The 16,838-nt window shown below is 37.1% G+C and overlaps 1 protein-coding gene and 1 long non-coding RNA gene across 3 annotated transcripts in view; both read right to left on the reverse strand.

Moving 5' to 3' along the window:
• Positions 1 to 328: 328 nt before the first annotated feature.
• Positions 329 to 16,838, reverse strand: part of LOC133521847 (uncharacterized) — a 70,629-nt gene continuing 54,119 nt past the window's right edge. Inside the window, exon 2 of the long non-coding RNA XR_009799944.1 lies at positions 329 to 576. This is a non-coding gene — a long non-coding RNA (uncharacterized LOC133521847). The remainder of the gene's footprint in view (positions 577 to 16,838) is intronic.
• LOC133521833 (uncharacterized) overlaps positions 329 to 16,838 on the reverse strand; it is a 70,013-nt gene continuing 53,503 nt past the window's right edge. For both annotated transcript variants that reach the window (XM_061856921.1, XM_061856920.1), the window contains one exon: positions 329 to 4,315. In XM_061856921.1, coding sequence (XP_061712905.1) covers positions 4,194 to 4,315 — 122 coding nt within the window. In that variant the 3' untranslated portion in view covers positions 329 to 4,193. The remainder of the gene's footprint in view (positions 4,316 to 16,838) is intronic.

A 16,838-nucleotide genomic window follows, 5' to 3' on the forward strand; every position in this document is an offset into this window, starting at 1 on the left:
CAGTGTGGCCTCTTACGTGCTCCGTTATTTTTATAAGCTCTTGGTCCAATACCGTTCCTAAAGTAAATATAATCGTCCGCTTCGCTACGCTGCGCTCCGCGCCCGTGTTGAACGCACTCTAGCATAGCTATTTCACGTCATGTGTAAGATGATAGTGTTTGCGTATCTAGGCTGGATTATTAGTGTTTAAGTAGGTAATGCTTGTCCAGCTAATTGTTTCGAAGGAGTCTAGATAGCCTTTTCAACGCAGCGCCATCTATTGAGAAATGTTGGAGTTAAATTTAAGCCAGGTGTTTGTGGCTACCAGCAAAAACGATAAAACAAGTACATATATTAGGGTATTAAGCCGTAGTTTTGTGAAACATGATGTGAAAAGTACGCAAGGTGCGAGCTTACGGGAGCTGCCGTGGCAGTGCTTAACCCCGTTCACTTACATAATGGGATTCAAAGTTACATTCTTATTTCTTCAACATTCCAGCTACTGAACAGGTCAGGAGAGACTTCAATACGTCGATATGATATAAGTTTTTGTAATAGTTTTTACTTTTTCTTCGCCCGGCTTTTTGTCCGGCAGGCCTGGGATCTTTTCAACTGATGGAAAGCTAAGAAGCGTTGAAGACGTCATGAATTGTGCCCATAACGTAAAATAATGGTTATGTTGGCGTGCGCTTGACATTTCTTGTTATGACAAATGAAATTACTTGTTAAAAGTACTTCAGATAGTTCCCATTTTACATTTTTAAACAAGGATTGTAAACAGTGGTGGTTATTGAACCAACTAAAGTGATTTTAAATCCCATCATTGAAGTGTACAGGTAGTTGCGAGTGCCGCCACCGGCTTACAGCTAATTTACAGATCACAAATCTCCAAAGTTTTGGTTTGTCATGTTCGGCGGCGGCGGAGGCGTTGTATTGTTCTCCAAATGTCAGTTCATATTGGCATATTTCCGAAATAACATCTTATACTACATTCCATTGGTGTCATATTACATAACAGGTATTTTTCTTTAATAACGCCGAGGACAAATTCGCGTCTAATAATTATTTGAAAACTATGATGCCTTGATCCAAGTTTTACATACAATATATTATTTAAGAAATTGCCTTCTTTTGTCATTTAGACAACCTAGCTGCTAAGGTTTATAATCTAGAGCAGGGATCACCAATAAGTATCTTCAGGGGTCCGGTTTTTAAATTAGCATAAAAATAAAATAGGTCGGCGGTCCAGATCCGGACCGCAGTGCGCCATTTGGTGAACCTAGATCTAGAGCAATGACAATGGGTCATATTATATGAACTTTCTAAACAAAGTGATCCATTTTCATTGCCCATTACCCAGTATTTGGAGAACAAAGTCGCCCCTCGCGCGAGCTGCTCGCTCGTTAAACTATACTTATCGTTTACATACAATTATCCGAGACATATATACTCTATATACAATGAACACGAGTGCGATTTTGAATTTCATACAATTTTAACATCAAAGTTGACTTCTAAGCTCTGGAGGTACAGTCAAGATGAATTATATTTCTTTGTCTGTACACTCAACTTAATTTACAAGCGTATTGCTAATAATGAGGCCGATCGTTTACCTAAAATAACTTCGAGCATTTACAGATAAAAATGAAAATTATATGAATAATTTCAGATGAAAGACAGGCCTCACTTTAAGTAAATTAATTATACAGGTACATAATTTCACATTTGTAACAATTATGGCCAAAAATAACGTCAAATCGTCAGCTACCACTATAAATACAATCATGGAAAGAAAATAACTTGGGCTCCAATAGAAAATAACATGTAATTTGAGTCGTGTTATAGCGGTCATTGAGTTGAAATTAATTTTCTGTTGCAATCATTTTCAAACGAAACGAAACAGATACTCATACATTATTTTGTTGCCATTATATCGTGTCATTCACCAAGACGCGTGCCTTGACACGAACTATATCAGAGATAAATGTAAAATGTTGTCATGAGGTTTTCAATTCTATCACAATACAATAAAGTCCTACATTGAACGCCGCGCTTTTAATTTGCATACTAAAATCGCTCACATGTGCCCGGCGCGGCAGCGTAAGGCTTTTAAAAAGAGAGTATTAGGTCTACCAGAGGTATTTTCTAGCCATGATTTGTGAATACATTTGCCGCAACGCTACTCGCAATTTGATAAAAACTAATTAGCTAAATACATACAATGTCTTAAAGCATCTTTTTTTTCACGTTTTTAAAACCTTTGTCTTAACTAATACTATTTTTTTTTTCATTTTCACATTTTGACTTTTTTTTCGCGGCGCACAAAATCGCGCTTCGTAAGGCCTTGATACAAGCCCGAAGAAACACAAAACTGACCATACCTAGACTTTATGCCTTTGTGATAGAGTCTAGAATTGGTCAGTTGTGTGTATTTAGGCACCGCATTGCTAATAGTTGCCGATCGTATATCTAGACTGCAATGCTGCGACATAAGGCATTTCGAAAGTAATTAAGCTTGGTTGAAATGCCTTAAGTCACTGTTAGCGATGCAGGCCGATGAAAGCATTCGTTCACACTTATATATTAAGAAAATACTAAGTTAAGGTTACAGAAATAGTCTATCGTAATCGTAGTGTGTGTGCAACGCCACAGTCACACCTAACTATATATAAGTAGCTTAGTAGTAGTACCTTGGTAGGATCGCCATGTGAGGTGGCGCGTTAAAGGAGAAGTACTTCGGCTGAAGTACTTATAGGTTTATTCTGGTTACAGTTACAATGTATGCTACTTATATATAAGTACAGCAGTGTGCGTGTGGCGTTGCACACACACTACACTAACACAGGAATTAAAAAGAGTTCAAAAGGATTTTTTATAAGAACTGATAATGCACTGAATTTAGCTTTTCACGAATTGGCAATGCTATAATTGGACATGCTACTGATCTGTCTCTGATGAATAAGTGTGAGAGAGAATGCTATCACCTGTCGCAATACAGTTAGCTTCCTTGGTGCGAGGGTATTGTTACAATGTTCATAAAACTGACATTATGAATAATAACAAACAGTTTCTAGAACAGGTGGCCCTAAAGTTGAATCATTATTAAATTTAACTATTACTTTGTACGTATACGCAAGTAGTGTATTTTACTAACAGAGCTGTCTTAGAAACATTAAATGTAGAAAAATAATGGCCTTTTGACATGAACGAGTGAAGGTTGCCGAAGGGAGGTAGCAAGGTCTTGTATATTTTCCGTTACTAAAAAAACGTCAGTCATACAATATTTTGTAATAAAGTAAATTTTACTACAAACTGCTACTGGATCAAAGTAAATTCAAGAGATCTAAAGCAGCTCTGCTAAGTATCAGTACTATTTCGAAGTTTGATTCTATAAATATAACAATACAGTTTCCCGGACGCTAAACAATTTCAAATGTAAACAACATTCACGACTTTAAATCGACTCGACTCAGTCACGACTTTAAATCAGCGCAATGTATAAAATTCCATTCGACGTTGGTTAATTTTGCCGTTTAAGTATGTTCCACGTATCAAATAACACAAATAGACCAGCGTTGATCGGAGTTTTATTTTGCAATTAAATTGCTCGCGTTACACCGCACCACCGTCAAATCTATGTTAGTCTCACATTTTGTCTAATGTTGACATTGTGCGATTTTGACAGATGTCAGTTTATTGGCCTAAGGAACCGTGATGGGTAAGTAAACCTTAAGATAAGGTACACCACAACGAGCGCTACTTTTGTTTTACCCCGGACTAAGGAACTTTTATTCAAGCTAGTCCCGTCTAATACATTTTGTTGAGGCGATGACCTTAAATGAAAACGGAATCATCGTCTCTTATGCAGGGTGATTCTCTAGAATGTCCCTTAAGCAGCACTTGAGCTAATTTAGAGATTATCATATAGAAGGAAATGCAAAATGCGTGAATCGTCATTCAAGGTGTTATGACGCATCAACAGCGGTGGCAGCAGGGTTCCATTTTTATCATTTGTCACTATGCGCTTACATACTTGTTAGAACGTGACAGGCATGATGACAAATGATAAAGTGCCGACCATCTTAGTAGTACAGAGTGACTTAGACGGAACATCCAGTTTCAATAAAAGGTCCTTTGCTCACACAAGCCGACTTGTGAACGAGTTGACGTCGGTCCGGGCGGGCACGCGAGTGGTCTCGGCTGCGCCGGCGCGGCTAGTCGAGGGCGGGCGCCTGCGCGCGCATGGGCGGGAAGTGCTTGGGGTCGCGCAGGTCGAACGGCCCGCGCGGCGGCGAGCCCTCCAGCGCCGCGCCCAGCTCCGAGTCGCGCTCCGAGTCTGCGTGCCATGGAGCGTTAGAGGTCTCTCTAACCGGAGACGCGTGTGTGGGGCCCATACTAGCGTCTTCCGAGCGTCAACGTGTACTCGACTCTATGGCTGCTGCTCGGCGCATTTGCGCAGCAACACCATTATCCATAGCACTGACTGGACGCCGACGCTCAAAAGACGCTAGTGTGGGGTTTTACTATGCCGCCAGTGGATGTGGCATAGCGGAAGCAAGTCCACAAGAACAAATACCGTGGCCAAAATGACAATAGTTTATCAACATGCCAATCAAAAAAGTAAAAATGGAATGACAGATACGCACCGTACATAATCATTCGTACATTGGCGTTTTCTATAAACGATTGAAACTTGGATAGCTGTCAGACATTTTGTAGCAATTTCTGTGTAACATAGTTGAATTAAAGGAATACAAAAAACAATTTCTAGAGTACTCGTAATGAATAAAATAAAAAGAGACCAAGACATCCAGTACCCACGGCTGAGATAGCACACTGAACACTGGAGATTACTGTTAGGTATTAGAATCAAGTTAATAATTTCAGCTGGAATTTGGTACAGATCCCTTTAATGCAACAATATGCTACACCGAAATTGCTACAAAATCAAGATGTCTTGTAATCATCGTGGATATAGGGACCGTGCATGTTAAAGGGTCTGGCACTTCTTGTGTGCCATATCATATACTCTGTATCTTTAGGCATTTAAAAAAGTAAACAAATAATTTGTACATTTTCGGGTAGTAATAAGGTTGCCATACGACCCGTATATACGGGAATGTCACCATATTAAAGGATCGCGTCCCGTATTTGTATCTGTCCCGTATTTCGATACCTACCGATGAAGAATACCTAGAGGTCACAATCATTTCTGTGTAACCACTTTTTTCCTATGTAAGTACACAAAGAGACAACAACAAAGCTCATTATGTATTTGCACAAGGTGCCATTACTACCCCATTGTGCCGTATCATTTCGAAATAATTATGGCAACCCTAGGTAGTTATAACATTTATTGATTAACCGCCTGGATCTGTGACTGAACGACCTGACTTAAACCTACATTAATGTTTTTGTCTACTCTCAAATGGCTCCTTAAGCCAGATTTTGTTCACTTTTATTTATACCCAAAGATATATTAATATATATTATAGGACATTATTACACAAATTGACTAAGTCCCACAGTAAGCTCAATAAGGCTTGTGTTGAGGGTACTTAGACAACGATATATATAAATATTTATAAATACTTAAATACATAGAAAACACCCATGACTCAGGAACAAATATCCATGCTCATCACACGAATAAATGCCCTTACCAGGATTTGAACCCGGGACCATCAGCTTCGTAGGCAGGGTCACTACCCACTAGGCCAAACCGGTCGTCAACAGATACAGAGTATAGAAAGAAACTCTTTGCATGGACAGTGCTTTGTAGTGTTCGTCCGAAGTTTCTATTCAGTGGCCTTAATTAGAAATTAAATTAGTTTTTAACAAGCAGAAACGTTTGCGAACGATGCTATTAAGCTTAGAATAAATTTAAAAGAGGAAAAATTACTGTCTTGGGTGAGACTTGAACTCACCCAAGACCCATTATCAGTATTATCACGTCATCATCATTATCCAGAGGCCGTGAGTTCAAGTATCACCCAAGACAGTATTTTTTCCACTATTAAATTTATTTCAGCTTAAAACTTGACATTATCTGAGGCTGAGACCCCCTATAGGTCACGCACGCTCCCTATATGGTTTTATTTGCTATAAATTCCCAATTCATTTGTTGTTATTTCTGATGTAATGACGAACACAATGAAAAATGAACTTGAAAGTTAAGGACGGCGATTAAAGCAAACCCCAAACAATCACTCAAAAACAAAGGAAACGACACATTCTGCTTTATGGTGAAGAACTGTGTAGTAGTATATAAGATTGAATTAATGCCTACCTACCTAATGGCGCAAACGATTGGCATCTTGGCTAGGCCCTCAGTTAAGAGAGATACGACGAACAAGTTGTCAAGATAATAAAGTGTAGTTATTTTTATGAATTTATTGGAATACGTTCCAATCAAATTCTTTGCCATATCATCATTCTAGTTGTGGTTTGAATAAATATTCTCAGAGTAATCAGAAACAACTATCTTTTGGAATGGCTCCTGAGGACCTACCGCGAATCACGTTCGACGTGTTGCCTCTCTGTCGCCCTTGTAAATTCGTACGTAAGTGCGACAGGGAGGCAACACGTCGAACGTGGTTCGCGGTAGGCCCTCTGTTGTGCACACTCGTGCTGCGGTGAATGAGACTTATGACTCTTATGAGACTATGATTGCCCTCGTAATGAAAAATGCAGTGCTTGTGTAGCTGGTTCTATTTTTTTATTATGATTAAAGTCTAATATTCACAACAAAGATGTACTTCCATGCTTAACTAGATTAGTTTTCGCCGTACTTAATTATTTTATTTTATGGTCGTTTAATTATCGCAGATTATTATTTGCATTGAAAGGTTACTAGGTAAAGTCACCTGCAATTATATTTCGTCACTTCATTTTTCAGATATAATTTTATATTAACCATGTAGTTTCCCTATTGTACATATAGCATCGCGCACATTTAAGAGTAACTATTTTGATTAAAACTGAAAACCAACTTCCGCCCACTTCCGCTTACTGGTTACCTGCGTGCGGCGACCGCTGCGCTCTTCATTCTTTATTATTCTTTATTAATATGTTACACAACGAAGGCCGCAAAAATATCTGACACGATCTTATTTCTAGACCCATAAGAGCGTGTCACATATTTCTGCTACGTAATAATATATATAATAGGCCAAAGGTATGGCGGCATCGTTTCGAGCGATGACGCCATAACATTTGGCCTATGCTCTAGTAGGTGGCGCCACTTTTTGATATAACACATATCACTGAAATAATAAGGATCATCATTTGGCGTTCTAAAAGTTCTAATCATGTGTCGAAAGGCAGTAAATTTACTGTGGCTACAAAGTTTACTTCGACAATCCGCCTCTAAGTATTTAAAATTCTCTTCGCTTTTGTCTATGAACGTTTACATATTAACCAATTCACTTTCAATACATTTAATTTCATATAACGAGAATGGGATTAAGCTGGTTAACATTATTCAGGGCCAAGTACAAAGATATACAAGTACTGCATTCATCGTTACGATGCCACTTAAGACATATCGTGTGATATCATCATTGCTCTCTTTCATATTTGTATGCGTCTCACCGTACGCTGTCTACATACAATAAATATCACAAAAACTAGTCACATATACAATAAAAATGTTGTTTACTTATTTGTACAGCAAGAAAAACTATGTACTCAGAGGTGCTAAGCTATTAATTTTGTTGACTGTACATAGTGACTTCGTAAGTAAGTAAGTAAGTAAATATTCTTTATTGCACCAACAATTATACATTTTACATAAGTGTAAAACTACAAATGATTTTTAAAGGAAAATAGAACCAGGTAACAACAGGCGGTCTTATCGCTAAAAAGCGATCTCTTCCAGACAACCTTTAGGTAGCAGGAAATTTCGAACTCATACAAAAGTCAACAGGTAGTGCAAGGAGCTAAATATGGAGACTATTAAATACAAACACACATACTACTTATATAAGTATTAAAACAATACCTAATAATATACTAATAAATATACAATATAATATAATACAATATATATATATATATATATATATATATTTATACTTACACATATACAATATATAAATGGCAACTTAAGGTAGAGATAGAAAGTATAGTTTCAGCTGATTTTTGAAAATGGGGAGAGATTTAGCTAATCTTAATTCTACTGGCAGAGCATTCCATAACCGAACAGCCCGAAAGGTAAAAGAGCTATTATAAAATTTTGAAGTAGATAAGGGAGGAGCAAGAATATGAGTCTGAGAACATCTGATAGAAGAGAGATACTTGAAACGCTCTTTGAGATAAGGTGGTGTAGCGGGGTTAAAGAGAATGCCATAAAGGAGGGCAAGAACATGAGAGTCACGGCGAAGACGAATAGGAAGCCACTTGAGCTGAGAACGAAACTGAGACACATGGTCATATTTGCGCAAGCCAAATATAAACCTTATACAGAGATTCTGGAGGCGCTCAAGCTTATTCAGCTGATCCTGCGTAAGGTCAAGATAGCAAATGTCAGCATAATCTAATATGGGCAGTAAGAGAGATTGAGCTAGCGCAATTTTAGTGGCGTAAGGCAAGAAATTTCGAAGTCTGCGGAGCGATGCAATTGCAGTAAACATCCTCCTACTAACCTCACTCACCTGAGGTGCCCAAGAGAGACTCTGGTCCATCATGACACCGAGATTCCTTACCTGGAGAGAGAAGGGAATCTGAATACCGTCAAACACAATAGCAGGTAGAGAGCCAAAATCAATCCGGGCAGTAAGCTTTGAGCTACCTACTACCATAACCTGAGTTTTAGTAGGGTTTACCTTGAGACCGTAACGCTTACTCCAATCTAAGATGCTCTCCAAGTCAGTGTTCATGGCGCAGATAGTCTGTGGTAGATCGGCAACAGAGCCCTGAGAGTATATTTGAAGGTCATCAGCGTAAAGGTGGTAGGAGGACAAAATATTGGAAGTGATAGAGTTTATAAAGATAGAGAAAAGAAGAGGAGACAGCACGCCGCCCTGTGGGACACCAGCAAGCGTGTTGCACCACGAAGATCGAGAGGAATCCACCTTTATACGCTGCCGACGCCCTACTAAATAACTGCGAAACCAGTTAACTACCGCAGGAGATACATTAAGTGAACGCAATATGCCTAGCAAGATATCGAAGTCAACCGTGTTGAAAGCATGACTGAAATCCAAAAGCGATAATACCGTGATCTTACGATTATCCATACCAGCCCGGATATCATTAGTAATTTGTACAAGAGCGGTAGTTGTGCGGTGGCCTGAACGGAAACCGGATTGATATGGGTTCATGAGCGCATGTCTGTTCAAAAAAGAAGTAAACTGCTGATGTACTAGACGCTCTAGAACTTTTGAGAGGAAAGGAAGAATGGAAATAGGACGGTAGTCTGAGAAGGAGGAGGGACTGGACTTTTTAGGCAAAGGAATAACGTCGGCATCTTTCCAAAGCGATGGGAAAACATTAGAAGAAATGGAGCTATTGAGGATACAGGTGATAATAGGAGCTATGACGTCAATGAGAGGAAGGATCATGTTTCGGCTCAGGTTATCGACTCCAACGGCATTAGACGAGATGGCTATTACGTTCTTCTTAACGTCACTGTCAGTAAATTGAGCAAGAGAGAAAGGGGGATAGTCAGGAGTTGGGATATTTGAAAGAAAGTTAAGGGTGTCCAACTTAACTGACCCAGAAAAGGAGGCAAAAGAAGAGAAGTGCAGGTTAAGCTGGTCAAGGTCAACGCTATGATCGACTGAGTTTTGAGGTTGCTTCCCAACTCCAAGTGACTTTAGAAACTTCCAAACTTTGGCAGGGTTACCATTTTCCACGGAATTGTGAATGTGTCGCCTCTGAGCATCTCGGCATATTGTACTGCAACGATTCCGCAAAGCATGGTACCTAGCCTTGTTTTTATCTGAAGGGAATGACTTAAATTTAGATTTAGCCAAATTCTTTTTTGCTATTAATAACTTAATGTCCGCAGTAAGCCAGGGAGCAGGAAGGTGCTTAATTTTTATCGGGCGTATAGGAGCGTGAACATCGTAGAGATGAGTTAGAGCAGAGTTAAAGAGCGATACCTTCTCATCTACAGAAACAGCCTCAAACACACCACTCCAGTCGAACTTCGAGGCATCCTCACGAAGCTTTTCAACATTCATCCGACTAAAATTGCGCTGAAAGAGTATTTTAGGTTTGGCCTTAGGTGGACGGATTTTATAAGACAAAAAAAGCAGATGATGATATGAAAAGGCGTCCGCAGAGTATTGGACATACCTTGCAACATGATCTAGAGATGAGACAAAAGTGAGGTCGAGAAGCGACGGAGAACAGTTAGGAAAAAAGTGTGTGGGACCGGATGGCAGGATGAACATATTGCAGGCTTCAGAAAGAGATTTAAGAGACTTGGAGCGAGAGTCATTTTTTAGAAGACATGTATTAAAATCCCCCATAATTATATGATGTGTATATGATGGCATTAAATCCTCGAGAAGCTTTTCAAAAGACCCAAAATAATTAACTTGAAGGGAGGGAGAATAAAATACCCCTAAAAGGACTTTAGAGTGAGATAGGCTCAACTCTAGAAATAAATACTCTGCGGTGTCAGAAGAAGGGGATTGAGTAGACATACTTAAAATGGAATACGGGATATGAGAACGGAGATAAATAGCAACACCCCCACCTCCCCTGCCAGAGCGATCATTACGTATTAAACAAAAACCGGGCAACGAATAAGAGGTAGAAGGGAGGCAAGGCTTGAGCCAAGTCTCGGAGATCAAAATGGCGTCAATACGACTTAGTTCAAAAGTTAATAAAAAATCATTAAAGTGGGCGGGGATACTTTGGGCATTTATATGCGCGACATTAAAATTTTTGGGAACTTCAGAAAGTTGAAGGTCAAGTAAGTCATGAAGAGAGGGAGGGAGACTATGAAAGCTATCATCACAATCAGAGGAAGCAGAAACAAAATCACTATTTTCGTCAGAATCATTAAAGTTTGCCATTTACGGATAAATATATATATATAGAAATGAATAAGTATTATCAAACTACAATAAATATAAAAACAACTAAGACTAAGAAATGCACTAAAACAATTTCCAACTACCCGCCAGCAGTAACTGAATATACAATAAAAAATTCGTACTGAATCTACGAGAAACCAAAGTCTAAGAGGTGCTGCCGATATCGAACGACATGCCAATGCGTCAAATATATGTCCCGATTATTCAAAACACACCAGGTACAGCACACCAGAAGGCTTATTATGGTATCGTTCAGAAGAAATAAAGACAGGATAAAGGTTTTCCTTCTCGAATATCCCTAGTCCAAGCACCCCCAAATGATTGAAAAAGATGAATCGTAATTCTGTCGTTATCACGGACGCGACCATAACAAGCCCGTAAAAGAAGAGTTAGATATGATTAATTTGTGGTTCGCTTAGATCAAAGAGAATCTGAAATAGAGGTGAATTGTCAAAGAAAATTTTGTAGCCACAATAAATTTACTGCCATCTTTCGACACATGATTAAAACTTTTAGAACGCCATTTGACTTTGATCCTTATTCTTTCACTGATATGTGTTTTTGTTAAATATCATAAAGTGGCGCCATCTTACCGTGAATAGGTTGTGGCGCCATCGCTCAAAACGATGCCGCCATACCTTTAGCCTTTGATCTACTAGATGGCGCTTAAAAGTGTTTAACAAATTTAACACATATCAGTGAAAGAATAAGGATCAGTCAAATGGCGTTCTAAAAGTTTCAATCATATGTGGAAAGATGCCAATAAATTTACTGTGGCTACAAAATGTTCTTAGACAACTCACCTCTATTTCAAATTCTCTTAGATTTATAGGACGTAGTAGGACCATACTCGGCGTATAGCATTTAGAAAATTTATTGTCATCCCAAACAATGCGACTCTATACGCAGTGTATGGCCACAAGCGAAAACCAGGGTCATAAAAAATCTTCTGAAATCGATTTTACATGTTAGATCTCATCGAACGACCAAGATATCACAATAGATAGGGCCAACCATTTATTATTATCAAAGTTTCATTGATTGTAAAATACGATTGACATTTTATAACAAAAATCGTGACTGAGTTTGACCGCTGAAAAAAATGGCGCTCTAGGACGCCATATATTTTATGGTATACATCCCAAACGTCAACATTTGACAATTGGAGTAACCGCATAATTTACGGAGCCGTACAGCGCCATCTACCATCATTAACGGTCAAATTGGAAACACGAAAACTTTACGTATCTAATACACAATGAATAAAATTTTGATTATTATTAAACACGGAGCGAGGCCGCATTGTGAGTTGATGGCAGCGTTAGAACCGAAGCGGGTGAGGTGAGGGGTCCTCTTCAACCTTTAATACTTAACAGATCGTGACATCGCCGAATTTATGATAAGTCGGCGATATCACAAACTGTCATTTGAACGACTATAATAGTATCTAAGGTGTCCAGCGTGCCGAGGGGGAGGTCCAGTGGAAATGGTTAACTTACCGCTGTTACACTACGTATGCATTTAATGTTTGTCTTAGATATCCTTATTTCGGAAGCATTTGAACTAAAGAAAAACTGTTTCTGCTAGCTTAATTTTATACTTATTATAAATTGACCTACAATCTGTTTTTTCGGTATTTACTAGAATAGGTACAAATGCTACTAGGCCCATGAGGTAGCCTAAAAATCAGATTTAGTTAATTTAACCCTTTTGAATTTTATGATAATATCAGTTGAACGACAAAGTCTTGGGTTTACATCATTTTAAACACCTAAAAGAGCAGATTATAAGCCTAGTTACATACGTAAAAATATACATTTAATGAAATCCATATTTTTCAAACAAAAAATTGTTATTTGTTTTACAAGGGAGCAAAGTTGTTGTTTTGTCGTGCTAATATTGATACCCGAGCAAGCAAAAGATTCCAAAATTTAACCAGGAGCGTAGCGTAGATTCCACTTCTCGAACCACTCGATTCAATTTTAGAACCTTTCGCTTGCTCGGGTATCAATATTAGCACAAGCGGTTAAACAACACCTTTGCCCCCGTGTAAAACAAATAACCATTGTTCCAAATCAAGGACTTACGAATAATAGGTATAATATATGTACTTAATTTTCTACTTGTGTCTGTCCAACACAATTTTTTTCTATAACATCTGATTCTTACAATCATAGGTATGAAACAACTCATTACTTTTATTTATGTCACTTTAAAAATCCTATTTGATATGTAGGTTAAAATGTTAAATTAAGATTATTCTAACTATTTACAATGATTAACCGTATTACAAAGTGCCAAAGAAAGAAATTTATTCTAAACATTAATTTTCAAAGGAAGTTTGATAATTACTTCTTTTGATTATAAGAGCACTATGATTACATCCAAAACATAGATTCAAAAGCACTTAACATTGAAAACGAAACAGATTAATTTTGACAAAAATAAAGAATACATATCTGATTCCATACAAATACGATCATTCCTATCGTCCGGAATATTTTTGTTTCTTTTCGAGTAAGTTTAACTTTACAATTTGGACAGTCACAATGTAACGCTTTTACTACATAAGCATTCTGTATTACTATTAAAGTTTAACAAACTATTATCACAAACCAAGCAGTTCCATATCTAAATTATTCGAGGTCTGACGAAACAACCAATTCATACTTAGAAAGCAAATTCTTCTTGCAAGGTGCACTATTGTTAGTGACAGTTGAAAAAAAAAATCAAAAGATTATGTTATTAGTACAGTCATTATCAGGGATCGGAAACTCGGGAGCTATTATACCTACAACTAGCAAAATTCCGGAAAAAGCTAAGCAAGTACGGAGTCGGCTTCTTAAAAATAATATTTTTTATTATTTAAATCCCGGGATCCTGGGATTGTATGGAACATCAGAAAATGGTTAATACGTATCAATTGTCGTTGGGTTATGCCTTTTTTAGCGAATTTCGTCAACATACAAGCCGTTTTAACGACGTACAGAATGTATCAAAAAGACACGTGGTAGTCCGTTTAAGGGCTTAATTAATTATAGGTATTGTGTTGGGATGATAATATTGATAACATAATATCAAGACAAACTTTTTTTAACGGAAATTTTTAAACAATGACGGAAATACAAATATACCACGTGTGCCGCGGTAGGTTGATTACCTGTTTACTTTTGCATAGGTATGTACATTTGGTTTTGATTTACTGATTTAACGAAGATACATACCTTTGTACCATTATTTTTACTAAAAGTAACAATACAACTTTAGTTTGATGTCAACTAATACTGTACTGTCAGTTAAATGAAAAACACATGAATAAAATAAAATTTTGATCATAGGAACAACTAAAATAGTCTATTTAAATACTTTAATACATTTGTATGGCTGTTATTCTAATTTTCGGTATTCCGGGAAATCCCGGGAAATTTATTAGTTAAATTAAATTGAGTCCGCCTCCATACTAGTCAACATCGACGCGGCGTAGGCACTGAGCCCGAAGTTTAGGTATAATAGCTCCCGAGTTTCCGATCCCTGGTCATTATATCCAAAAAACCGACCCTACCCGTGAATAATCAGTTCTTGGATTTTTTTTCGTAGGTCCCTCGGGGGGGGTCACTGCGAGTGTAAATTCAAAAAGTAGACTGAATCAGGCTCGTGTATAGTCGAAAAACGGTGTTTCTTGAATAACTCGGACATTTTTCATTTTACAGTAAAACCGTGAGGACAGAAACTGTAGGAAATTTGATTCTCTACAAGTTTGGTCCTCACAATTTTTCTTCTAGGATCGATATTTTGGAAATTAAACCTGAAAAACGCGACAAATTCAAAATATTATCATTATCTCCTATGTTCCACGTTTTACGGCATGAATGAAGAGAAACAAAGTTGTAGAGAATCAAATTCTGAACAATTTTGGTTCCCACCTTTTTTCCCCCAAAATTGATATTTTGGAAATTAAACCTGAAAAACGCGACAAATTCAAAATATTATTAACTTGTCGCGTTTTTCAGGTTTAATTCCCAAAATTTGGATCCCCCCCCGTCCGAGAGACCTACGAAAAAAAATCCAAGAACTAATTATTCACGGGTAGGGTCGGTTTTTTTGATATAATGACTGTACCATATGTAATAGTGCACATATTTACAATTTAAAACACGGGTAAGGTAAAAACGGAAGGCGCCTAGACATTTATTCCAAGCAATGTTTAACATGCACACCATTGCATTACTTTTTGTCAGCCAAGCATTCTGTTTATTCATATTGTTAAAAAGATCAATTACATGGTCAAATATGGAAATAATGATAATATTCCAATGTATTATTCTATAGGAATAATTATATGTCCTAATAGTTCAGACACACAAAAAATTAAAGAGTAATGGAATATTTTTACTGACCTAATCTATTTAGGTCCTAATATTGCTTCGTTTATATTGTATTAAGGCAATTTATTGAGGAAAGAAATAATATAACGTCGATTATGAATGATATATTGAATCTAAATCAATGAACATCTCTCTGTTATGTAAATCGAGTCAATAAATCAAAACTTTCTTTATTCTAGTAGGCCTTAAACAAGGACTTTTGGATCGATTGGCCAGCAAAAAAATATTAAATACTGTTAGCTGTCCCATTTGAAATTATCGATTAGAAATGAACAGGGCCCGTACATTTCATGCAGTTGACGGAAAAATGACGCTACGCTATAAATAAATAAATAAATATTATAAATATTATAGGACATTATTACACAAATTGACTAAGTCCCACAGTAAGCTCAATAAGGCTTGTGTTGAGGGTACTTAGACAACGATATATATAATATATAAATATCTATAAATACTTAAACACATAGAAAACACCCATGACTCAGGAACAATATCCATGCTCATCACACAAATACATGCCCTTACCAGGATTTGAACCCGGGACCATCAGCTTCGTAGGCAGGGTCACTACCCACTAGGCCAAACCGGTCGTCAAATACGCTATATAGAGTATGATTCCAATTAGTATTTCCTTTTGAAATAATTAATCATTTGTCAACCTCTTTAGTAAACTGATATGTAGATACTTGACAACCAGTACAGAAATGTCTGAGTTTCATTTTATGTTCACTCAATACAATACAATACAATACCAATACTCTTTATTGCACACCTCAATATAGAAACAGTACAAATAATACAACACATAAAGAGGTACACAACAGGCGGTGGTCACTCAACTAAATAATAGAATATTAGTTTATTAAATAATACATATTTATTGTTTTTTAACAGTGTATTTTACGTAACAAGTATTTATTTTTCTACGCGTCAATAGGTAAGTTATCTAAATGTGTAATGTTGTAAGAAAACTCCCTGTATAGTATATAATGATCGTTATTAACGTGCAGTTTTCATAGCAAAGTATGGTTTGTAAAAAAATACACAAGTATTTTTAATATCATATTCTGCTAAATAAAGAACTAAAATTTGTTCAATGAATTTGGGTGTCAGATGTTTACGTCGATGAGAAAAAAACCATTTGAAGTAAATAATTAAAGACTTTTCCACGTTGACGGAAATTACGGGAATGTAATTTTGGATTTAAAATGTTGCACGAAATTATTATTTACTTTTAACCAGGGATCGGAAACCGGTATTTTTTGTATGAGAACGAAAACGGTATTTTTTCGTTCTTTGTTAATTATTTCATTCCTAATCGGGCAATCTAATAATACGAAGTCGTTATCTAAAAACACAACTGAGTCCTACATTTTGAGTATAAAGTAAACCGAAATATATGGTTATTTCTATGTTTTTG

This window comes from Cydia pomonella, chromosome 10, assembly GCF_033807575.1.
Source record: "Cydia pomonella isolate Wapato2018A chromosome 10, ilCydPomo1, whole genome shotgun sequence".
Taxonomy (NCBI): Eukaryota; Metazoa; Arthropoda; class Insecta; order Lepidoptera; family Tortricidae; genus Cydia; species Cydia pomonella.